The sequence below is a fragment of the Mustela erminea genome, chromosome X, assembly GCF_009829155.1.
Source record: "Mustela erminea isolate mMusErm1 chromosome X, mMusErm1.Pri, whole genome shotgun sequence".
Classification (NCBI taxonomy): domain Eukaryota; kingdom Metazoa; phylum Chordata; class Mammalia; order Carnivora; family Mustelidae; genus Mustela; species Mustela erminea.
Genome location: NC_045635.1, coordinates 125,868,928 through 125,894,081, shown reverse-complemented (window position 1 = coordinate 125,894,081; position 25,154 = coordinate 125,868,928). Strand labels below are relative to the sequence as shown.

At 49.3% G+C, this 25,154-nt stretch overlaps 1 protein-coding gene across 7 annotated transcripts in view; it reads right to left on the bottom strand.

The window, feature by feature from the left end:
• The window catches only part of MTM1 (myotubularin 1), an 89,201-nt gene that overhangs the window by 36,096 nt on the left and 27,951 nt on the right, over window positions 1–25,154 (bottom strand). For 2 of the 7 annotated variants that reach the window (XM_032329803.1, XM_032329808.1), the window contains 2 exons: window positions 13,639–13,749; window positions 9,594–9,695 (listed from right to left, as the gene is read on the bottom strand). In XM_032329803.1, coding sequence (XP_032185694.1) covers window positions 9,594–9,695; window positions 13,639–13,749 — 213 coding nt within the window. The other 5 variants (XM_032329804.1, XM_032329801.1, XM_032329806.1 and 2 more) reach the window with 4 other exon arrangements.

The following is a 25,154-nucleotide window of genomic DNA, read 5'->3' as shown; positions in this document are numbered from 1 at the left end:
GACACGTATTAGCTATTTTTAAAATTATAAAGTAGCGCTTGTTGAATAAATGCTCTTTCTAAACAGAATATTCTTACTGATGACTTGGTTGCTGCTGGTTCTTAATTCAATCACTCTACTGACCTTAGTATATTATCAACAAACATTTACTGAGGACCCATCTCAGTACAAGGTATTAAGTAGAGAAAAAGATGAGTAAGACACAGGCACTGTCTTTCACAGGTCAGAAATTCTCCAAAGGACAGTGACCAGGGCACAACTACTGGTCACGAAAAGTGGAGAGCACAGATAAAGCATTTGGGGCTCCAGAGAGAATGCCTAGCTTACTTCTAGAGAGATGGGCCTGGAAGGGTAAGATGACCTTGGACATGATAATAACAATGATGACAAAAAGGCGTAAGTGGTAGCTAAACTCAGCGAATACAAGGCCAGAGTGCAGGAGGGGGTCGGAAAAAGTGGGGACAATTGAGAGGTGAGGCCACAAAAGTAAACGCATTTACACGAACAGAGAGGGAGGAACTGCCAGTGTCTCGGGAGGTGGGGGAATGAGAGCCGAGTCCCAGGGAGAGGACATGCAAGGGGGGACTGGGTAGGAGACAGACAGGAAGCAGGAAAACCAGCCCAAGTACTATTCTACCACTTGAGAAAAAAAGAGACAAAAACCCTGGGTTCAGTAAACATTCAGGAAAAGGGAAATCTTCCAGTGGTGGCCTTGATTTTGGAGGAAGAGAAGATACCATGAGAAACTGGGAGCACAGAGGGCAGGTTTAAGGGAAAGAGGAGAGATCATATTAAAGGAACATTCCTTTAATTGTTAAAGGGAAACAGAAGCTTTGGATCTGGCAGGTCAGACGGGCAATGCCGGAAGACAGGAGAGGGAGAGCGACTGACGAGGAGATGGTACAGAGCAAGAAGGAGGGGGCAGAACCCACACTTGGACAGCAGGAGGAAGCAGTGGAACCTGCAAGGAAGCTAGAACTTCTCAGAAACGACCGGGAGAGGCATCTGGTATAGATGCCCTGAGCCTTCTGCTGGAAGCATCTTTAAATGCTGGATAAAACAGGAACCTTATTAAAAATGCTCTACTGAGCTAGCCAGCAAGGAACAAATACTCAGAAGCTACATACTAACCACAAACAGGGGGGAAAAGTGCTGGCCTTTACCTCAGAGCGCTCACAGAATAGATTCTTCACAGCCTCCTGGGGTACAGGAGCTGGAGGACACGAAGGCCCAGGGCCACCCAAGATGCCAAGATGGGCATCAGCCTGCAAACCGCCTTCAGCAGAGGCTGGCCTCCTCCCAAGCGTGTACAAGCTCGCGTGAAGGACAAGCAGGAAGTAAGCACCTGGGCCTCCAAGGAAATCACCTGTCCAGATCAGGGGTGTTGATCGAAGGTGAAAAAAAAAAGTCTCCACTGCTGTCCCCCACTGGCAATCTGTAGCCACAAAGCCGCTCTGCAGAAAACTTGGATGGTCAAGAGCACATCAAACAGGGAATCTAGTTTGTAACTGCCCCACGCCGGCAGTGCCCTAAGACGCCCGGCGGAAGGAAACGTCAAACCACCTTCGGTCCTGGCCTCTGAGTATTCCCGCAAAGGTCCGAGGAATAGGAGTTCAGAAGCAAGAAGCACAAGACATTTCGGGAAATGAGGCACTGCGAGCCAGCAGGTAAGAACTCGGCAGAGCAGGCCCGGCCGAAGAGCGCCACAGCTGATAAAGTCAAGGACACAAGATGACACCCCGGGAGCCGGAGGGCACTCCGGGTATCAGACCACCTCCCACTTCACGTGTTTTACAAACATCCTCTTGTGGCTCCTCAGTAGTTCAAAAAACCTTTGAAAGGAGAGGTGGCTTGCGTACTTGCAGGGTCTTGAGTCCCATTCAAAAGAACAGCTCCCCTGGCGTGGGAGGGTGAGAAGCAGAAGAGCTCTGTAGGGAACGGCTGCCGAGCCGTGCGGGCAGGCAGAGCACGCTGGGCTTCTGACCACGGAGGGCCCCGTGGGGCCCGTCCTGCGGGCAGCACAGTGCCAGGAGAAGGGAGGGACTGAAAGAGACTGAAAGAGACCAAGAGAGACCAAAGAGAGACCGAATGAGACCAAGGAGCAGGGCCTGGAGGGGGCAGGAAGCACGGGGAGACCCTCAGTCGGCTACTTACTGCTTATCCAAGAAAAAGAGTCCTAGGCAAAGCTGCATCTAGGCTGAAAAGCAGGTAGGTGGGTGGGTGGGTGGGTGGGTGGGTGGGTGGGTGGGTGTGTGTGTGTGTGTGTGTGTGTGTGTACATGCAAGGTACTGCTTCTCATTTCAGCTGCCTTCTGAAAATGAGCTGTTTGCTTTTATCTATTCCGTAGCCACCCTAGAAAGTCCACTAAATTTCAGGCTGAGATTTTTAAAATCTCAAAGCAATTTTAAAAAATGTCCCCCGTTTTGGACTGAAAACGGAAGGGCCGGGGAAGAGCACCCTTGCTTTAATTGCCTATTCACAGGATCCTCTACTCTCATTTGGGCAATTGAAGAGATGTGCGCCCCCATCACCCGCTTCGGTAATTTTCATGCAATCATTTTTACAAGCAGGTACACTTGGACTGGAGCCAGAGTGGACACAAGGTGGAAATGACACAGTGCTTAAGTGGTGGGGGCAAGTTTTGATGTGGTTCACCAAAGTTAGGCAAAAAGAAGTGAGCGGCTAAGATTTTGAGAAGCGAAGGCAGCAATCTCAAATGCCGGCACGCGCAGCGGGACCCTCTCCTGGAAGGCGCGGCGGCCGTCTCGAGCACCTGGCCCCCCGCGCTGCCCGCCGCAGTTAGCGCCATGCCATCCATCTGCAGAGGGCTGCTGGTCTCCGCAGAAAAGCCTCCGACGCCCAGCTGTTTCTCGCTCTCAAAAGCACAGCCAGTAGTCTGCTCTCCTGTGCCTATTCCTACCACCCACCCAAAGGTCAAGTTTACCAAAGCAAACAAAACACCAAAAACCTTTGCAACCACACCAGTGCTAATGAGCTCACAGTGTAACAAGAGGCAGAAAACACTGTGATGCCCAAGAGCTTAATCCAGAATGGCACAGGAAAGTACAGAGCGCGAGGACATACACACCCAAATGCGCCGCACTACCCTGGAAGCGGGAGGCCTGCCCGGCGTCCAAAGGCGGACCGAAGAAACAATGGGAGGCCTTTTCTAAAGACGATCACTGCTGCCCCTATGTCACATTTCTAGTTAAGATGCTTTCTGCATTTAACACACTGAAATTTAAGACTTCCAACCACTCCTTTATCCAAGTACAACCAATGGTTTCTTAATAAGGATAGAAACCTTATCCACATGGCATCCTTCTTTTACGGGCCTTAAAGTGTCTCACATATTATCACAATTACTTTATTAATATTCTGGGGGGAAAAAGTGTGTTGGGGCAATCAGCCTTCTTCTCTGCACCTGCTGGGAAAATGGTGTGCGACTGCATAGTGGACATTCAAAGGACACTTAACTATGTGCCAGGCACTTGTACACTGTTTATGTTTAATCCTCACAAAAACTCTATGGGGTGGAGACGATTATCCCCCATTACAGATGAGAACACTGAAGCACGTAAATATTACATGGCTTCCCAAGTTGTCAAGCAGGTAAGTGACTGAGCCAGATTCAGACACGGGCCTCTGGACTGCCCAGCACGTGCCGTGAGCACGCACCTTGCTGGTAAACTCTGTAAACAAGTCCTCTCCCTGGCTCTCCCCCATCCGTGGCTGCCCTGAGTCTGGAACCACGTCCCAGGCTCCATTCCTTCCAGCTCTCCACTTCCCTATGTGAGGCTCCCCACTCCATGATTTGTTTTTCAAATTTTATTTTTCCCAGTGTTCCAAAATTCCTTGTTTGTGCGCCACACCCAGTGCTCCATGCAATCCGTGCCCTCCTTAATACCCACCACCAGGCTCCCCCCATCCCCCACGGCCCCCCTCCAAAACCCTCAGTTGTGAGTTGGGGGAAATCGGAGGGGGACACAAACCATGAGAGACTGTGGACTCTGAGACACTCCATGGTTTTTGTCAAAACTCAAGCCCTTCATTTCAACAAAATTCAAGAAAGTCCATGCACGCCTGTAGTTGTCAAGACAGATGAAAGGGCCTTTACTAACCTAAATTTACTCAAGCCCATTTTATTCTATGTATTTGAGCATTACCTAAAAGGTTGTTTTACAAACTTTCTAGATTAACATAAAGCCATACACTTTGTACCACGACCACCTCCCTGCACACACACACACACACACACACACACACACACACACACACCCCACATACCTCTGAAACAAATGTCTGACAAAACCACATGTGCCCATGGTACGTATTATGCTCTTAGTACTTTTTCTTCTAGGCCATTTAAAAATGCTGGTTGCAACCTAGTAAATGGATTTCATGACTCAGTAATATGTTGGGATTAACAGTTAAACACTCATCTGAAATTTATGTTCTCTCTGGTTATCCCAACTGGGTGGAAAATGAGCAAACAATAAAGGAAATCAATGAAAGAACTACTCTGGCATTGAATGAGCTGCCCCAACAACTAATTACTCTCTTTGGTAGCTCTGTTAGGCTCTAATCAGATCTATACAGTTTTTGTTCTAGCCTTTGAAAAATTACGTCAGAACCACTGACAACATTTCTTTTTTTCAAGACTTATTTATTTTTTGAGGCAGGGGTCAGGGCAGAGGGGAAAAAAGAGAGAGCATCTCAAGCAAACTCCCTGATGAGTGCAGAGACCGATCCGGGGTTCAATCCCAGGACCCCAACATCAGGATCTGAGCCAAAACCAAGAGTCAGACCCTTAAGCCACTGATGGGTCACCCAGGCACCCCAACGTTGTCACATTTCTTATAAAAAAGTATCATTTACCTAGAAGTAGTGTTGAGTCACAAGGTAGTTTGCGAACTTGGTACAATTTCTAGTGTTCGTAAGACAAGATAAAAATAAAGCAAGCAAAAACACTTGGGCTGAAGTAGAAAATGTTATGGGAACAATGTCCAAGTCTGACTGGACCGACAGAATACGGAAACCAGCAAATTAATAGGCTAGGGTCGACTATGTGTGGCTAACCTGCTCAAGTTCAACTCAAAGTTTAAGTCCCAACTTGAACACACTGATCGGTGAAAATGCTAATGGGGAAGGAGGCCAGACAGAGCCAAAGGGAGGGTCTGAGAGCAAAAAGCCCACTCGTACACCATTCACCCTCCGGCTGGATTCGGAACCCGGCTCTTCTGGCTTTCAGACACCATTTCACGGGTACAACGGCAAGCTTACTTCTGCCCTCAAATGCTTACAATTAAAAAAAATCACTAAGATAATATGCAGCTGATTTAACATTTTCAATAATATTAACCAAGTGACGTTTTCGAAGCAGGGCCGTTTGTCCTGTTTGATGCAATCCGGCTTAGGTTAGGCTTCGAGGAAATCCCTTTCTGGCGCACTCTCGCACTCCCCACGGTGGCAGTTTGAAAACTTTTCTTTCCCTCCTGTCTCAGAGGAATAATTGTTCCTTCTCCTTTCCCAAACTGGGCTTAACCCCATCCGTCTCTGCCTTGCCTGGGATCCTGCTTCAGAAAGATCCCTTCTCTCTGTTGCGTCAAGAAGAGGCAAGGCTCCGCACAGATAACATTCATTCGCCTTCCTCAGCTTCTAAGCGAAACACTGGTTTGGACTTCTCTGCTACACACCAGGGTTACTTACCTAACCTGGGACCCACGGATGAGCTTCAGAGGGGCTGGAACCCTAAAATTCTATGTCAAGTTTTGTACTTAAGTGCATTCTTCAGGGGATGAGAAACTCTAATTTGTGTCATGTTATCAAAGGAATGCATAGCTCCCAACAGACTAAGAACCATGATTTCAAATCTACATCTCTAGACCCTTTTCTGAGGGGCAGACCCAAAATCGCTGCTGTCAATTCTGTCAAAAAGTCACAACGCTAACGGCCACACGAACAAAACACAGAACAACCCATCCCTCGCTCCTCGCCCTGTCTTCCACCGGTTTCCCCAAACCAGACCCCTGTCTGGCGGTCCTGCTGTCGATAGCGCCCCATCCGCCTCACCACTCAACCCGCAACCCCCAGAGGGAAGGAGGATTCATTCAGCTTCTCTCACCAAACTGCTGCCCAAGCTTGTCGCCCTCCACCCCGCCCGGCTACCGGCACCGCCGGGTCCTAGGTCGGAGCGTGGACCTCTTGCCTGGCCCTCGGACCGCCCCCACCTTCAGGCTCCACGAGCTCTCTGCTCCGGCCTAGTCATCATGAGCTTGTGTCCAGTTCTCACTCACTCCAAAACCGTCCGCAGGTCTCCACCCCGTCTCCGGTTATTAGCTCCTTCCCTAGCCAAGCTAAGAGCATCCACCGCACGAGCCCAGAGCTCCTCCTCCCGACGCTCCGACCAGAGAGCCCGGCCACCCTCGTGAACACCCCGCAGCGTGCCCTGCTTTCCTCCGCTGTGCCAAGGGTCAGGGTCTCGCCTCTGCCTGCAACTCCACCTCCTCCACTGGAAAGGATGGCCATCCTTTGAGGCTCAACCCAAATGACTCAAACTTCATGCAGGCTTTCCCAGGCAGGCTGGACGTGTTCTCTTCTCCCTGGGACTCCCCAGTGGACGTCCTCTGCATTTCTCTTACAACATGAAGGTCACTCTTCCATTTGGGGGCCAGACACATGTGTCCTAGCACTTCTGTCACATCCCCGAGCGGGACTAGGTATTATTCCCTCAGCCCCTCCTCCTGCTCCCCGGCACCACCCGACACAGTATCCCGAAATGAAGCTGACTCACGAGACAGTGGTACACGGTGACTTGAAAAGCAGGAACAGACAATCCAAAAGCCATGGCAATAGCTGATCTGTTTCTACCTGTACCTGGTCTTGTTTCAGTGGCTAGTTTAATTTTTTTTTTTTTTAGAGATGACTTTGAGTGGTTAAAAGTTAGGGAATATAATTTTCCAAAACTTTGTATAAGCAATCTGGCTGACATTTTTTTCTCAAGTTTGTCACTTCCCAAGGAAGAAGCAGGGATTTCCAGTGCAGGCACAAAAACTGATGCCAGGAAGCGCAGACAAGAAGGCAACCCTGTGCTGACTGCTCCAGCGACAGCACCCCGCGCCCCCAGACTCTGGTGCTAAATCCACGACATCTAGAAATGTGTCCTGTATGTTTCCATAAAATGGATTTTTCCTTCACTTGCTACTAAACCTGAGTTCAATAAAAAAAAAAAGCCATCATTATACAACCCCCATGCATAAGTCCTTATGGTGAGGTGAGAGAGAGAAATAATGGCAGTTCCCCGCCTTGATAAGCCCAGAGTATAGCAGGGGGCCAGGCAATTCCTACATAATTATTACGTAAGGCGGACTGAGGGACGTGCTCTCACAGAGGGACCTGCAAAGGCAGAGGCAAGACAAATCCTGCAGCGGGGGACGGGGGGCGGGGTGGCACCACAGGTATATAAAAGGACTTAGGGCTCAGCAAGGGTGGAGGATGGGCTTTAAAGAGACAAGGAGCCTGCAGGTACAGGGGACAGAGAAAGCAGACTCCACTCTGAGAAAGTTCTGTGCATATCGGAGGAGCACAGGCAGTCCTGTGTGCTTGGAGTGTACAGTATAAGCCGTGGGAAGTTGCCGAGTTTGTTTTTGTTTTTACGAAGAGTGGGGCACTGTGACATGATTGCAGTTCAGTGACAAAACCACTGGCAGCACCGTGAACGCGACATCAGAAGGACAGAAACTGAAGGAAGAGAAGCCAGTCGGGAAGCGCCGCCTCAAACAGGAAGCCCAAGGAGAAATGGGAAGAACCATGGGGGAGTCAGTGACGAGGAGAACCTACAGGATTTGGAACAGACGTGGCTCCGGGAGGCAAGGCACAGGGACGAGAAGACACTTGACTTTAAGTTCTCAAACCTGAGCAACTGGGGATCCTGCTCACTGAGCTGTGGCATGTAGCGGTGAGGGGGCTGGGGGAGAACAAGCCTGTGAGGCTCGAGGACTTCCAGAGGAAGATGTCCGAGAGTTAGGCTGGTGACGCCCACCAGAGGCCAGTGTCGGGGCTGGATTTCGAAATCAACCACACAGCAGTGACAGCTTACGCGATGGGATGAAGCGAAAGCATCAAGGCAAGCAAGTAAGGTGAGTGGGCGGCTGAAGGCGGACCACCGTAGAGATGGCCCACGAAGGACAAGACAGGAGCCGTGGAGACTGGGAAGGGCAGTCAAGGTAACAGAACAACACGGAGACCAGGACTGGCTGGAATGGGGTGCTCCAAACCACTGAATGCCGGGGCAAGAGCAAACAGCACCAAGACTGAAGTGAGCCACTCGATTTGGCCATTAAGAGGGCCTCCGTTCCAGGAAGGGGCCTACAGTGAAGCCGGATACCGAAATGGGTTGGAGGAATGAATAAACCAGAGACAAGAACAGACTAGAATGTTCTTTCCAGAGGTGTAGTTGGAGGCGAGAGATGGGCCAGTAGTTTAGGAGAAAGCAGGTCTAATACTTGACTTTTTAGAGGAGTAAACCCTAAAAGAGACAAAAGATGTCAGAGAAAGGGGATCTTACAAAAGACGGACTGAGGCCTCTGCTTCTTCAAACCTGCTGTGTGAGCCATTCTTCAAATTTCTGATAATTTGGGGCCACATACGCAAAGCTCAAGAAAGAACGTGTTCCCTAACTGAATTTTCATGGATAAGACTTACATTCTCACTTTCATAAATATTCCAAAGATGTGTTCTCATAAAACTCTTTTGCCCTAATCGTTAAAGAAATTGTTAAGTACTGAAATAGGTTTTACATCACACATTTCATCAAAAACTGAGAAAAGGCTGAAAATGTGTTCAACTCTGTATCATTACATTTGTTTTAAGCATTACATTTGAATCTGTAATCAACACATGACTCATGAGGAGTACTTCCTAAATCTTTCTAGACCTCCAGTCTTTGTATAATTGTCCCTTCCATCAACCATGAATTTCCTTTGCCTGGAACAACTGCTGATGAAATTTGGGAAGAGAGAAACCTTGTCTCACCAGGAAAAAAAAAAAAAAAATCTCAGGCCCTTATCGCCAAAATACCTAAAAGACAGCCTCCGGAAGAAGGGCTGCGTCACCAATGGTCCCCTGCATCCCCTTCAGTCCGTGCAAGGACATGGACTTATCCTAGACTCACACGCATATTTTTTTTAAAGAATTATTTCCTTGTTCTTCTCTTGTAGGCAGCTGCCTCCAAGTCCGTTTAGAGCCAAGCAGGGGAGAAGGGGGGGGAGAGAGGATGCAAGCAAGGCCTGGTGGCCGAAGGAAGGCTCCCACAGTCCGCCTCACGGCCTCCTGGCTTTGCAGAGGATGAGCCAGGGCTGGGGGCGCGCGCGGGGAGGGAGAGCACAGGCTGCCGCGGGTGACGCTTCAGTCACCTGGGCCGGGCCATCCCACACAGACTAGCAGAGGAGAGGCCTGCTCCTCCTGGGAATGCTTCGATCACCTTTAATAAACACCCTGGCACTCACAGCAGGCCGGGGAGCGCGGCGCAGAGAGTAAATGAAAGGGGAGACACCCGAGAACCTCCCGGCGCTGTGGAGAACCCTGGAATTTACCAGACTGTGGGCCAAGGGGAAGGCGTATCTTGTGAGGATCTCAAACATATCCCTTCTGCTGTGGCCTTCCTGTTTCAGCGCGAACCTCAGGTTTCTCATGTCCTGGGGGGAGGAGGGGAAGCAGAGAAATTTGACAGTTCAGTCTTCAGATCAAGTGACAATCCTTAGCAAAACATCTCTTCAACTAAAGGAGCGGAAGATTCACTTACCTGGAAGGGCAGTTAATCTAGATTATTAAGAAAATCACTTTGTTTTTGTGTGACATTTGGAAATGAACACCTCAAAATACTCCCATTTTAAGTTTAAGAACACCTCAAAATACTCCCATTGCGGTCATGAATGTAAAGACAAAGCAACGAGTATTAAAGAGAAGACAGAGCTAAAATCATTTTCTCACAGGAAAAATCAAACCTGGCCTTGCATACCATCTACGGTGTCTCCTTCAACTGGTTTCTGTGGTATTTTAACTATTGAGGAGTGTTTTATTCACAGAACTTTTCAAATGCGCACCTGCTATCACATGGGAGCTCAAAATTGTCAAACATGTCGCGACAACACGGACGATGCGGAAGCTCTCTGCCCCTCCCTCATGCTCCTCTCTCGTCTCAGTCTAACCAACCAGGAAATGATCGGCACCTGGACGCTCTCATCCACGTGACGGAACGTTGTTCTTCCCATCAGTGTTCTACACAGACCACAAAGGAGTACCCTTGTGCTTTCATGAACTAAACACTAACGCTCAAAACTGGATTCTAAAAGGGGCTTTCAATACATATCTCTTTGCTAAGCAAGAAAAACTTCTCATACACTGAAACCAAACCAAAAACAACGACAACAACAAAAGCTCCCTTAACTATCAAGTTGCATCACCTATCAAATATATAACGTTCTGCCTTCCTTTTAAAGCCAGAGTTGTTCAGGTTGTCTCCTGAATCAATCACGGTGCTGTGATCGAGTGGCTGAACACTCAAAACACCAATTCAATTCGGAAAAATGAGCTCCATCCTGGACCCTGGGGGACTTCGGGAAGGAGGCGGCTGGGTTGGTCCCTGTCCTTTTGGATGTCACGATCTTTACATTTTTTCAAAGTGTTTTTTCATGTAGCATCTCAGGAGCACGGGTAAAGCTTCCTAACCCTTTGGCACAAAGGACTAGCAAAGGCCTTGCTACATACGGGGCATCCCAGAATGCCACTGGCAGCAGAGGTGGTACAAAGAACTAGACCCGAAGACCTTGACCGAGTGACCCAAGACCGCCCGCTCTCTATACAGATGGCACCTTCTGGGTCTTGCCACCTCTAGGATTCTGTGCTTTCATTTCTAGAAGCACAGAACTGAATAAAATCCAAAAACCGATTCACAACATATTCCAAGGAAACCGGGATATTAGCTGTTGGCTCATGATGCAAAGCGGTAGTCAAATGGAAGGGAATAATCATTTCAGGGGGATGACACACCTCCAGAGGATTTTACAACCGAGCCGCCAGCACAGCGCTGGGCAGCCGAGGCTCCATGGGGCTCGGAGACCTGTGTGCAACTTTCCCCTCCCCGTCTGGGGTCAGCTGATAACGCCGCACTATCACTGTACGACCACCTGGCCGGAGTTTAGACCATTTCTAGATAACCACTTATTCTGAGCCATCCGTGATTCCAACAACTGCGTTCTGTGTGCCAAAGCGCAAGTGATTCAAGCAACTTCTGGTTGCCATCTGATTCAGATGTAATTAAAGGACAGAAAGAATTACTACCTCATCTTGCCAACAAGAAAATTGAAATGGAAAAGGCAAATGACTCACGGGCGGCAGCTCACCAAATCTACGACAGAAATATGAGCATATCCTAAGTGGTAAGTTCCACCTGGTCTCCGTAAGGCTGACTCGTCAGGGGAGGGCCCCTGAGAAAGAGCCTTGTGGCCAAAGAGCCTCACAGCCCCACCTCGGCCTGTCTGACAAGTGGGTCACGTGGCGATGCACCAAGCCTCGCTGTAATAAATGAGTCCGAGTGAACAACCCCCTGCCACGCTACCATACAGAAGGGCTGCTTTATGGAGACGTCATTCCTATAACGCATCTCTAGAGAAACACCACCCATTGCGGCTGACCTCAAAATACCACAGCCTTTAACGCGAGTAAACAGGGGCGAGGCACGGAAGACGACAGGAGGTTTGTTGGTGGTTAAGGTTGGGCTTCGTCTCCCCGGCCCCTTAAGGCTCCAAGTTGTCAGCAGGGGCTGGTGTGGTGCCTGGGTGTAAACATTCACATATTCAGAGCTATCTTGTCCTCTGCTGCTAGACGACATCCACGGGGACTTACAGCCCCCAGCTGAAAGGCACTGATGACCAGCAGAAATCCCCGCGCCCAGAGCTAGTAGGACCAGATCTGTAGGATTTAGAACAACCCGTCTCCCTGGAGCAACAGCGGTCTTAGGGCTCTAGACCCCAGCTGGGGCTGACCTCTGCGAGACCGCCCCGCCACAGCAGCTGCCTTTTCTATCACCTTCGGGTCTGCTTTTGAGGACATGGGACTTGCCTCTCCCAGGGAGATAAAGGAATGAAGAGGCTGAGCTCTATCACTGTTCTAGGCCGTCGTCTTTGGGCTCAGCGCTAATTCCAAAAATTACAGGTCTGTGTAACATCTGCGGGTCATGCCTGGTGAGTCTTCCCGAAGCCCCTTGTCTTTATAATAAACAGCCAAAGGGTAAGAATGTGCTTTATCTTATTAACTTTGGGGACACTGATATTTAAATACAAATTCTTTCTATTGACAAGGCAACAAACAGCACTTTGAAAAAAAATTCTGTTAGAATGAAAGTCACTTTCAAGGTCGTCAATGTTAGCAACCCCATTTCCCTTTAAGTACTATAACATAACGCTCTACTCCCATGGATGCCTTTACGCAAAATGCAAACTTTACTTCCTTCAAAGTAAATCCCTGTATTTCTAGGCCCCAAAGTGAAGACAGTAGCTGGGATCATAAACAAGGCATTTAAGGTAGCCTGGATTAAAACAAAAACCAAAAGAAGCCAAAGTGGGTAGTGATAGAGAATTTCAGTTCAGGCTTAATGACCACAGAATCCTTTGCTTTGTGATGGAGTGCACTAGTCCTTCTTCAGCTTTTATAAACTGGAGACAATAAAACGAACATACCATATTCATTATCAAAACAAAACTATAGGAGATGAGTTTTAAGAAATCACAGTGCCTGAGCCAAGGTCAAATCTCCCAGATCTAGCTGTGAGAACCACTGAGACCTCCACACCCCTTCCAGCTCCTTCTGGGACTGGACATTATTCGATTCTATTATTATTCTATTCGGATTGTAACCATCTGACTCGTAATACCTGCAAAGGACATATTCTTGCCAGAAGGGTTACCCCGTTGTCTGAAAAATGTATTTGGATCCCAACCTTGACATCTGTCGGGTAATCTCAGCTCAGTGACCGAACTCTTCTTAGGCTCAAGGCTTTATAAGGATAAAATGGAGACGCCACCTAGCACGTGTCTGCACCGACACAGATGCTCAATGAGCAGTTACTATTACAGCTGAGTAAATGGTATTATCATTAAATCTCTGCTACCCACTGTGCCAACGCAAAATGGCAGGCAAAACATGACCTCTGAAAACTCAGCAAAAGTTAAAAAGGTAGTTGGAGGCATATCCTATTCACGGAGGGTAAACTCTCTCGCAATTTTCTTTCCTTTCATGGTGTGAAGGTGTCCAGCTGGTAACACGTCACGTAACGGGACACTGGGAGCAGACTTGGGCAAAAACTAGAAAGTGAGAAAATTCTATCCATAAAGTCTTCTTCCCATCCAGTCAAGCTGACAGAAGGACAGGTCTGAGTCCCCACAGGTCTCTTCAATAGGAACTACTTCCCCAGGAGGTTTTAGAAGCCTGATCATGAGGGAAGGACCATTCTCGGGCCTTAGATGAACCAGGGTCTTTGATTGTTTTTTTTTTTTTTTTTTTGTAAACCCCCATTAACTGTTACTCATCATTCAACACTAATGTGTCTTTTTTCACATAAGAAAGTACTGAATCTCTTACTTTACAAGTAATATCTAGACCATAGGAATTTTCGCCTCTACTTGTCGCGCCTCCCATTTTTTCAATTCTGGAGATCACACCCAGAGGAACATCAAGTATTAGAGCAGAATCCTGTAATGGACAAAAATGCAAAAGTCAATATTTCCGTCAGTATCATTAAAACACCAAAACCACTTTCAAAAAACCATATGCTTTAGGGTACTTTTACCTTGGCCCCTTTTACCACTTTCTATGAACAAAAACAGGGTACAGATCACACATGAAAGGGCAAGCATGAGAACAGCCAGTTACGCAACCAAGACGCACCCCAGAACATCCGCGGCACCTACAGAATCAAGACCAAACTCCTAGGGACACAATTCCAGGGCCCCGTGCTGTCACTTCCAGTTGGCCTCCGCAGGCTTCTCTCCCGCGCCGGTGCGCACTCCCAACCACGTGACACCCTTCACCGTTCCTCAAGCACAGTCCAGTCAGGCCTCTGCGCTTCCGTGCACGGTGTTCTCTTTGCAGAGGGTGATCTTGGTTCCCCAACGACCAAATGTCTCCCCATGGCTTAAGCCCTGGTCCGGCAAACACCGCCTCTAACAAAGCTCGGCTTCCTGAGTAGACAGAACACAACCGACCACTCCCACCTCCGAAGTTCTACAAGGCTTGGTTCAGACTGCGGCTGCGCCACGTGCTTTCCCGTATCTGCCAGAAATGCACAGGTCCGTGTTCTCCCCACACCTGGAACCAAACATCTGGAAGTAGCGCCTAGCTGAGGCCCGGGTGCATCTCCCACCCGAGAAGGGCCTGGATGCACAGCGGTGTCTCTCTGTCATTCCTCATCCAATGCTGGGCGCAAGGGGTCCGTACAGGTGCTGGCGAGCCAGAATCACATTCATGATGTCACACCACAGTCATCACGAGCTGCCAGCAGCTGCCATGCATGGAGTGAGTCGCCTGTGCCAGGTGCTGCGACGGGGGCTCTGCACGTGATGGGGGCTCCGCATGCCTCATCGCTTGGATTTTATCCTCCCGGCCATTCCGGATGTTGGTATAGTATTCCCGTTTCCCAACGTGGCAATTGAGGCTTTAGAAAGCTTCAGTAACTTGTTCGGTAAATAGGGGGAAGGGTTGAGATTTGAGCCAAGGTCTGGGAACACACATCAAAAGAGCCAGACAAATGGTCCCAGCCTTTTGACTGTGTAACTGCATTCTGAAGAGCTTATCTTACAGCTACTGCACAAGAGGACGAACAGTCACATGTGTGGAGATGCTCAGCGGAGCCAGAGGGGCCATCAGCATGGAGAAAACAACGTCACTCAGCTTGAAGGACGAAGCCTACAGCGCCGAAAATAATCACAGTGCGTGGAAAAATAAGCTTACGTGGAAAAAAGCAGCACACAAAATACACTGGCTACAGTAATGCAAGATACATATCCACATGGACAAAGATAAGGAGGCCTACAGAAATTGGTTAAGTCCCATGTTTTCCTGAGTGCTGTGATGACTTTGATAATAAAGAGAATACTTTCAAGGTGCTTCTTGAAGTTTTGTTCTTTAGAAGATGTTCCTTTGGGGGGATACAAATAAAGTTTGGGTTCTACTTGAAATCCTTCTCCTTTGTACAGTACAAAAACTAAGCATTTCTTTACAGAGCAGAAATATAGCTCATGGGTATTCTAGAAATTCAAAAAGCCTAAGAATCGGGTGCATCCATGCTATGGCCCTACTACTCAGCTACACAAACACAAGGAACTATGGATGCGCACGACGCCACGGAGGGCTCTTAAAGGCATCATGCCGAGTAGCAGATAAGGCCAATTTCACAAGATCACATACTGTAGGAGTCCGTTTATGACATTTTTGAAGTGATAAAATTAGAGAGATGGAGAACAGAGAAATGGTTTCCAGAGGGTGTGGGGAAAGAGGGTGTGATTATACAGGGGCAGCAACAGTCGCAGATCTCAATTGTCAGTGCATGACTCCATGATTTTATACATGAGATCAAAAGGCAGAGAATTAAATGCAGAAACCCACGAGAAAATGAGTGCATGAAACAGTGGTAAAGCTCAAGTGCAGTCAGAGTCTCAGTTAACCATACGGTGCCATTAATTTCCTGGTTTTGATCAAGCAATATAGTGACTGGAGAAGCTAGGTAATGCACTAGTTTTCCAAGTTCTCAAGCATTCATAACTATTTCAAAACAGAAAGTTAAAGAAAGTGCAAGAGCACAGTCACCGTGGCATAGGGAAAAGAGAGTGAGCTCCTGCACTGAACAAAATCGGTTCAAGCAGAGTTTTGACATTTATTAGCTGGACAACCTCTGCAAGCCACGTTTATCTATAAAGTAGGGATGATTATAGATCACGGACTTAAGCCTGTCACATGGTAGCTAGAAAACAATGAAATTCATTCTTATTATCACAAAGAATAGGTTTATGTTTGGAAGACATAACTGTGCTCTGCGAATGCAGCAGATCCGTGCACTCTCACAAGCAGCTACGGGTCTTTCCCTTTGTACCCCCAAGGAGGCATTTTTTAGTTGTGGCCGTGGGGTGAGACACCTCGCTCTGTGACTCAAAGCCAAATGCCTAGAGAAAAAAAAAGACACTGCTCTATATGTAACTGTGTACATATACAGCTGTGTTTTATAACGTGTTTACTTCTCAATACAATCTAGTTATTAAAAACATACCACCAGGAAATCTGTTCTGTTTGGATTGAGATTTACAAGTGCCCAAGTGTATTCCTAAATGTCAAACTTATACCTGGAAACACACAGATTAGACACTAAATAAAGGTCCGATACCCTAAGATCAACATGGAAGCAAGAATATAAACAAAAAAGATGAGACCTCACCGCTCTTTGTCCTCGAATAGAGAAAATTCTATAGCTCTGATAACCCTGACCCAACACAACCCAGAAAATGGGACAACTGAGGACAGCTGGCCAGTTCCTGACCACAGGCGCCCACAGCTTAATGAGGCTCCTTGCCATGCTCTCCCCGAATGACAGGTTCGAGATCAGACAACCCAGCAGGCCAAACTGGAAGATCCAGAAATAGGAAAATTAGCTTACCTCTGTAGAAACCTGAGTTGTTACTATCTAAGTATCATTAAATATTGAAGAACTCTCAAAGGTCCTTTGAACTCAAAATTCTGCACCTCTAAGGATCTGAAATAGTAAACAGAACAATCTAAAAAGATGACTTCATTTACCATCTCTCTCGAGTGTCTACTGAATAGCAGAAACCATCCTGGATACTAGGAAACACAGAGATAAATAAGATACAAGTGCTGTGCGAATGGGAGATGGGACACGTGTACCCGAAGAGCCGCGATGCCAGGCTCCAAGTACCAAAAGCCATCAAAACAAAACAAAACACAGCCCACGTCCAGACTAACAGGATGAGACATCAGAGGAAAGCAGAACAATTTCCTATTGATTGGCTTTCCTGAAGGTTCTGTGGCAACAGCAATGTTACAGATGAGCCTTACAGGACGGAATAATAGCAAGTGACAGTGACATCAGCCACACATGTGGGAAAGCATGGGAAGTTTATAAAAAATAAAACACAACACTTCAAAACAGCTGGTCAGGCTTATGACAGGGTGGCAGGGGAATTCCTTGGGAGCACCCCAGGGCTTGGATCAGGGTGACTGGGATCCCTGGAAGGTGTTTCGAGAAGAGGAGCGCGAGGACAGACCGGTGCTTTCTGAAGATCCCTTTGGCAGTACTGAGCGCTGTGCAGTCCTAAGGAAAGGACCACACCCAATCCTGGGAACCCTGGAAGCTACTGATTTAAGGCAAGTTGAGAAGACAGGAGAACCCGAATGTGGAGTGACCTAAGAGGGAAGCAAAAGGAGGAGACGTGAGCCACTGGGGAAGCATCGGCAAGGACCTAGATTTAGCCTAGACAGGAGATGTGATCCCAGCAAGAGATGGGAAAAACACAGAAAGGGGCTTTGGAGAAAGATGAACACTGTCACTTCGAGACACACTGGCTTGAAGGTGATGATAAATTAGTCAAGTACAGATAACCAGGAGGCAGCTGGAATTACAGAACTGGGAGAGATTCCAAAGGTCCCTCAAACTCGAAATGTCCCGAACTAACCACCTGATGTTTCTCTTCGCATCTCAGTGGCGGCTGCTCCATCTGTCCCACTACAAAGGCTGGAAACCCCGGAGTCATCCTTGACATCTTCTCCCACATTCACCCCTTAAATCTATCTTACGTCTTACATCTATCACCCCCTCTCCAACTTCCCCGGACCACTGGAACAGGCACAGCGGTCTCTTTGCACGGACTGGTGCTCCCTTTGGAGTCTGCGCTCCGCACAGCGGCATAGGCGATCGCGGACAGAAGTCAATCCGATGCTATCATTCCTTTGCCTAAATCATGTCCAAAGTTTCTTGCTGCTCAACTCCAAACACTTCCATCCTTAACAGGGTCTACAGGCCCTTGGCCAACTGCCCCCCCCACCGCCCGCTCATTCCTTGCTGTTCCGCCTGCCCCCAACCCAGCCCCAGGCTCATCTGTTCATGTTCCCCTTGGTCTCAGTGCCTCTAGCCATTCCCTCAGCTGGTCCTCCCCACTCACCCCCTGGCAACCATCTAGGTCATTCCTATTCATTCTTCAGACCAGAGGTCAAACACCATTTTCTCAGAACCATTTCCCAGGCTCCTCGAACAGCTGCATTCCTGCACTACTCGGTCCTGGGCTCCTCGCGCTCGGCACAACTTGTTGTCATACCCCGTGTGATTATCCGATCACTGTCGGTCCCATCAGCACGGAAGCTTCATGGGGGACAGCCTGCGCCTGCCGTGCACACCACTGGCTGAAACCACAAATGGACAATGCGGAATGACCAAAGGCTCTACGAGTAAAAGACGAAAGGAGAAAAGGCTCCAGGAGGAGAATTTGATTTTGGAAAAAAGGCGGCTAGGCCCCTCCTGTCAGATGAGCAGCAGGTAGTGAGGGGTGCGGTTCCTGCGAGCTCAGCGACGAGGGCTTTAACTGCTCCGCTGCACAAGACAGGAGGCCGGCTGCAGCCCATGGAGGGTTGCTCAGTGAGGCAGTCGGGGAAGGAAGGAGAAGTCAACCTGAGAGGAAAAAGAACTGCCCAAGGACGGGGAGACTCTGAGGCCTGAAAGCCTGCACTTGCGAGGGAACTAATGCATTAAATGCATGTGACTTGCACAGCAGGGCCCAGCCACCCACAGCCTCTCAAATCTGGGCACAGCGGGTTGGGAAGGACACACGGCAACAAGGGGCAAGGGAACCCAAGGGGCCCGTGGGCATTGCTTCCCCTGGAAACAGTGCGCGTTCTGCAGCAGCGGTATAAGGAGCTTAATTAACATAATACCTCCGGTCCGACCCTAGGTTCCCACTGAAGTCCTACCTACAGACCCATGAGGATGTTTTATTACAGTCTTTTTTTTTTTAAAGATTTTATTTATTTATTTGACAGAGAGAGAGATCACAAGTAGGCAGAGAGGCAGGCAGAGAGAGAGGAAGGGAAGCAGGCTCCTTGCAGAGCAGAGAGCCCGATGTGGGGCTCGATCCCAGGACCCTGAGATCATGACCTGAGCCGAAGGCAGAGGCTTAACCCACTGAGCCACCCAGGCGCCCCTTATTACAGTCTTTTTAGCCTTATTTCAGCCCCTTTGAAAGGAAAAGAGGTGCGAGATCTACTAGTCCGAAGAACTTCAAGAAGGACAAAATCTCACAAATCTCCATTGTGTTTTCATGAAAAGAAAAACCCTCCAGGAATCCTGTCGGTGGTCCCTGTAATGAACTGGATGCGCCCTCCCCCCGGAAAGAATACAGATCTGCCTCTGAGGGCGGCATTCAAGGCTCGGAGCTGCAGCCAGTGAGAGTGACCACGGAAGCTAAGCGCCGCCCCACCTGTGAGACGCCCAGCTCGAGGTGGCGGACACCTAGTGCCGGCTCCCAGCTCGTTTCAGAACCGAGTGTCTGAGAAGAGTCTGACTGACACACAGCCGCCCTCCCAGCTCACCTGTCCAAGCCCTGTCTGCACGCCGGTAAGCCGTCGGAAGGCTAAGTAAACAGACCTCATTTTTCTAGTCCCTCGAAGAAATAGCTTACCAACTCCGGAGGAATGTGAGTGCCATCTTTACAGAGGGTCTTAAACGGTACTAAAGAATCTTCGGGTCATACTCTGCCTGAAAAATGCAATCATTATGTTCCTAGCTTTTAGAGACATCTCGCCTTGAATTGAATCCAGGAAGAACACACTGTTTCTGACTTACCGTCAGAAAATGATGGTTAAGTTATTTGACGTCATCAGCATTACTCAGTCGGAAGGCCTACAAGCCTCCACTCTGCTAGCTACCACACATCGGCCACAGCCCGTTCTAGTTTCAGGCTGTGTGGAGTGACCGCGAGCGAGAAATACCCACTTTCATATGGGATCGTCTCTGGGGCAAAGGGGCGATGGTTTCTTTATAAAATTCCTATCTTAAATATTTCAAAATAACTTTTCAAACGGGGTGGGGATGAATGTGTGCTCTAGGTGGAAAAAAAAGAAATGGCCTGAAGGAAAGTCCGGAGGAGAAAGCATAGGGCTTCAGTAGCAGTCGCTGAGTAGGGCACCTGAGCCAGAGCGTGGGCCGGGCACACAGGAGAGAGGTGGGAAGGTGCCGGGCCTCTCACTCCCCAGCTAAGGCCTGGGAGCTGAGGGAGGAAAGGAGCCGCGGACAGCTTCTGAGCACGGGGATGGCACAACTATAAAGACGAATTCAGGAGCAGAAAGAAGGGAGTGGGGAGAAGCAGCGGGCAGGGAGGCCAATGTGTGGCCCCTATGATGGCCCGGACAAGACCTTGGACTGGAGGGGGCACATGTGAAGACTGTGGAGAAAGGAGGACGGGGCAGGGATTCCAGCGCCACTGGGGGACAAGCAGCACCAGCCCGAGAAGCGGGAACACCAGAAGAATGTCCTGGGGACGGAGAAAGCCAGACTCCCGCCTTGGCCCATGCATCTGGGGTGCGAGGCGAAAAGCCCAGGGCTCTTGAGCAGGCAGTAAGAAATGAGAAAGCGGGGAGGCGCCTGGGTGGCTCAGTGGCTTGAACGTCAGACTCTCGGTTTCAGCTCAGATCCTTATCTCGTGGGTCATGGGATCGAGTCCTGCGCCTGCTTGGGCAGCGTCTGTTTGGGGATTCTCTCCCTCTGTGCCCTCTCTCCCTCCTAGCCCCACCCCTGGCTCTCACTCTTGCTCTCGCAAAAATAAATAAATCTATTAAAAAAAAAAAAAAGACTAGAAAGGGGCCAGAAGAAAGGCAGCCCTCAAAACCCAAGAAAGCCCAGGAGTGACAAGAGGACAGCTCTGCCTGTCAGAGCGGCCAGACGGGGGAGGGCGCGCGGGAAGGAGGGCGGCCAGCAGGCAGCATTGTCCTGACAGAAGACACCCCTGCGGAGGAGCAGGACGATCTCGCTGCCGCCTGGAGGGCGGACGGAGGAGAGAGGCCGATCAGACTGACGCATCCACAGAACGGGTTCCCACCCTGGCTCCCAGCAACCTAATGACTGCCCTCTGTGGCCTCTGCTCATTCATCTGCCCGGGGTCCGCCCCCTTCTTTTCCGAGCCTCTTCTCTTTTACCGACACCCACCAAAGCCTTCGCTCAGATTTTCTCCTGCTCCCCGACCCCGGCCCCGCCTCGGGAGAATGTTCGTGCCCCTCAGCGCGTATCTCCTTGTCACATCATCTTCTCAGGTAATTGTGCGGATGTATGCAGCTTGCACCAACACGGATGTGCTAACAACTTCACCAGCTTCGGAGTCACGTTTCCAAATGCTTCGGAGACATCTCTTCTCAGTGGCTGTACAGCTATTAAGGCCACATTTTCCAAGAATCTCCGGGGGCTCATCTCCGACGTGTTCCTTCTCCCGTGAGGTCCATTTCAAAGGCAAAGTATCACAGGCATCACTCTAGACTCGGGTCCATCCTCCAAGTCCCGCCTCCAAATGGCCACGCCATGCTCCCGAACCTTCTGCCGTCTTCTCTCCTGGCTGTGATGACAGCGGTGCGAGGCCCCGGCTGCCCACCTGGGCGACTAGCTTTTCCGTCGCTCTCCCAGCCTCCAGTCTCCCTCCCTAATCCACCAGACACGCTGCAACTGGTGTCCCTTCCAGAAAGCCACACCCATCACATGGTTCTGCCCCTAAGCTCTGCGCTGCTGACCTGTGACTTGCGAGACTCTTGGGGCCGGCTCTTCTTCAGGCTTCAGCTCCTGCCACCCCGCGTCCCCTCCACCCTGTGCCCCAGATCCGACAGACCACCCAACTGTTGCCACCGTGTGTGGTGGTCTCCGCATTGTCACACAAGTGAGAGGGAAATGCCCTACCTGACACGCTCCTCCCTCTCTCCCCTCCTGTCCAGGAACCTGTTTCCATTCTTCAAGACTTGCTTCAGATATCACCTGCTCTACAAAGCATGCTCTGACTCATCACTCCGTGAGTCACGGTCTCCCTCACAGCCTCGCAGCGTTATGCAACCACTAAAGGCTTTGTCATATCACACCCCAATTACTCGCCTCTGTGTTGTTCGTTCACCGAGCTCGGAGTTAGTTCACCGTGGCATGCTGAAGGTTCCGGAATAAAGTTATAAGCATCTGAATGCACAAAGGGTTACTTTGCCTTTCTCACCCACTATAGCAACTGAGCCCAAGGTGTTTCCTAGAAAGGAAGCTGAAGCCGTCTTCCCCCTGGTAGTCTACGGATTACAGAGTATTACATGCCTAAAGTGCCCCCACTGTGGTCAGGAGATCGACCCCAAGCCAAATTCCTGAGCCCCCTCAAGGTCAAAGGGGGGCGATGAGACTTCCAAACTCCAGAGCAATGGTGGTATCTGAGATGCCACAATTTAGTGAGGTCCGTTCGGCAATCGAGCCACAGCGATGAAGCCTGTTCCCTCCCGAGTTCACTCACAGAATATGTTTTGACTGAGCTCCTACTGTCTGTTGGGCTCTGTGCTAGCCAGGCACAGAGGACCAAAAGGACTCAGCATTAGTAAAGGCCAAACACAGACAGACAAGCATCCCTGGCCTCAGACAGCCACGGAACAAGAGGAAGCAGTGCAGGATGGCAAATCGGAGGTGGAGACAAGTGCTCAGGAGAAACAAACAAACATGGAAAGGAAAGCAGGGCAGGGGGCAGCTCTCGGGCACTGAGCACTACCAGAGAGGTGTGGAGAGAGGCTCTGCGGACCCAGAGAGGGAAGGGCTCCTTCCCAGGAAGCCGGAGGAGGCTCCGAAGAGGGTGTGGCCATTCAGGTGGGTTCTGAAGGACAAACAGTGGCTTCCAGGCACGGTGAGAACAGCAAGGGCGATGCACTAATACAGAGGCAAGGAGGGGCCTCGCGTGTTGGGAGAAGGGAAGGTCATGGTCTTACGACAGCACCGGCAGCAGCGGGAATCGAAGCAAGAGAAGTCATGAGGCTTTTTACGCCACGTGAGGGACAATGGATTTCATTCTCTGGGCCATGGGGAGCCAATGGAGTTTTAGACTGGAGAAGCTGGAGGCAGCATGCAGGGCAGAGTGGAGGGGGAGATGGCCATGAAGCAGGGCCACACTGACAATCCAAGGAAACAACCACTGTGCCTCTACTGTCCTGGGGAACGGGGCAGGCAGGAAACCTTGCCCTTGACACCCCGACGAATGGGACAACGGACTCCCCAGTCAGACCGCGCTCCCACTGCGGTGTTTACCTACCTGAAACGAACAGGTCTCTGCTTCAAAATGGCAGTAAGAGAACAGCTCTTTGTCAAACACAGTTTGCAGCAGAATCCACAACTGATGTTCTTATTGAGGACTTTAACAAACACTATGCTGACTACGTTTTAAGGTTTTTGCATGACCTCTTACGTGGCTTTCTTTATAGGATGTTTTCTGCCATGAGCTTCTTGCTCTTATACTTGGACTAAATGTTATAGCCAATTGGTCAAAATGTTTATGTGAAACAGTAGAAGAAGAAACAAATTAGTAGTCAGTGTCTAATGGGCCTTTGATGTACCCATTCGGTGCTAACCCCCACCTCCTACAGTGCCATAGGTAAACCAGCTAAAGCTTGCTATGTGCTTCCCCAATTAATTACCAAAGTCCCCCGTGCTCATTCCAAGTGGAGGGGAGAAAACAGAGCATGCCTGAGTCCACTCTCCAGATGTCCCAAATACTGACACATGTGCTGCTATTTCCTTCCAGCCTCCTTTCTACAGACCGGTTTTTTCCTGGGTTACGTAGCTGAGATCGTACAAACTTGTCATGGCACCATGGTTTTAAAAATTCCCCCAACTCATCATCAGTGACAGCATCAAATGGCACCGGGCACGCGTGGCCGGCCAACAAAACAAGAGTCTCAGAGGGGAAAGGCACTGCAACACTTGCTTTAATTCTCATTTTGGATGACTCTTGCATATATTAGCATAAAATCTCTCAATCTGTCCCAATTTGACTCTTGGGAGCCATACATTCCAAGGCAGCTCTGTCATGCCTTCCTTCCATTTTCTTTTCTTCAGATGAAACTTATTTTGATCAGTGCTCATACTGCAGCCCCTTCGCAAGCCGGGTTCCCTTTGTCTGAACCCTCGCTGGTTTGCCAATGTCCCTCTTAAAACATGGCACCTGGATTTGCACACAACACTTGAGACAGGACTACAGTCTCGTTCTGCTGGCTATTACGTTACACTTTTGTTAGCTGAATTTATAGGGATTTTAACTTTGTCATAGATCATGCCCAATTCCTGGATTGAATAGGGTTCAGCTTTGTATAAAGTAAATGTTAGCTACACGAGATGTTGTATCAATTAGGTTCACTCCGATACCCTAGTCCATTAAGACAGTTTCAAATCTCAACCCTGCAGTCTAGCACAGTCTATAACTCCATCTAGATGTACCACCACCATTTGGCCCATGTTTCTTAGTCATATGCCTCAATTTAATCAAGATAAGGTGTTAATAACATAGTCATAAAGAAATTATGGGATAAAAGCAAAGACACACAAGCTGGAGTCCCCCAACAGTCTCTATATCGCCTGTGTATAAACTGCTGTTGGGCTACTCTTCCACAGACCCTAGACCTATCCATTCCTCCTTGGACAATCCCCCAAGTACAGCTACCACTTCAGGCTGGCCCGGACAACGGCGACCCACTGTATCTACTGTAGGTCCTTCGGCAACAGCCACGGCAGCTCTTCACTCGTCTCTTCCCTTCTGGAGCACCTCGTCTCCATCTCTCATTATTCCACCAGTGGCACGTTCTTCGAAATGCTAAGGCACAGACTTCATGGCCATGGAATGAAGAGGTAGAAATGGCACTAAGTCATCCCATAGGCATTCGAGTGCTAACCCTCTATCTAGTACTATGTGACCACTTGGAAAGTTCTGGAGCAATGCGCCTTAACAAGGGATTCGCATCAGCATCCTCCTCTGTGAAGTCTTAAAACTTACAACTGTACCTGGACTACGGGCCTGGATGCTGTGACACGGAACACCTAGGGTATCTGTACTGTC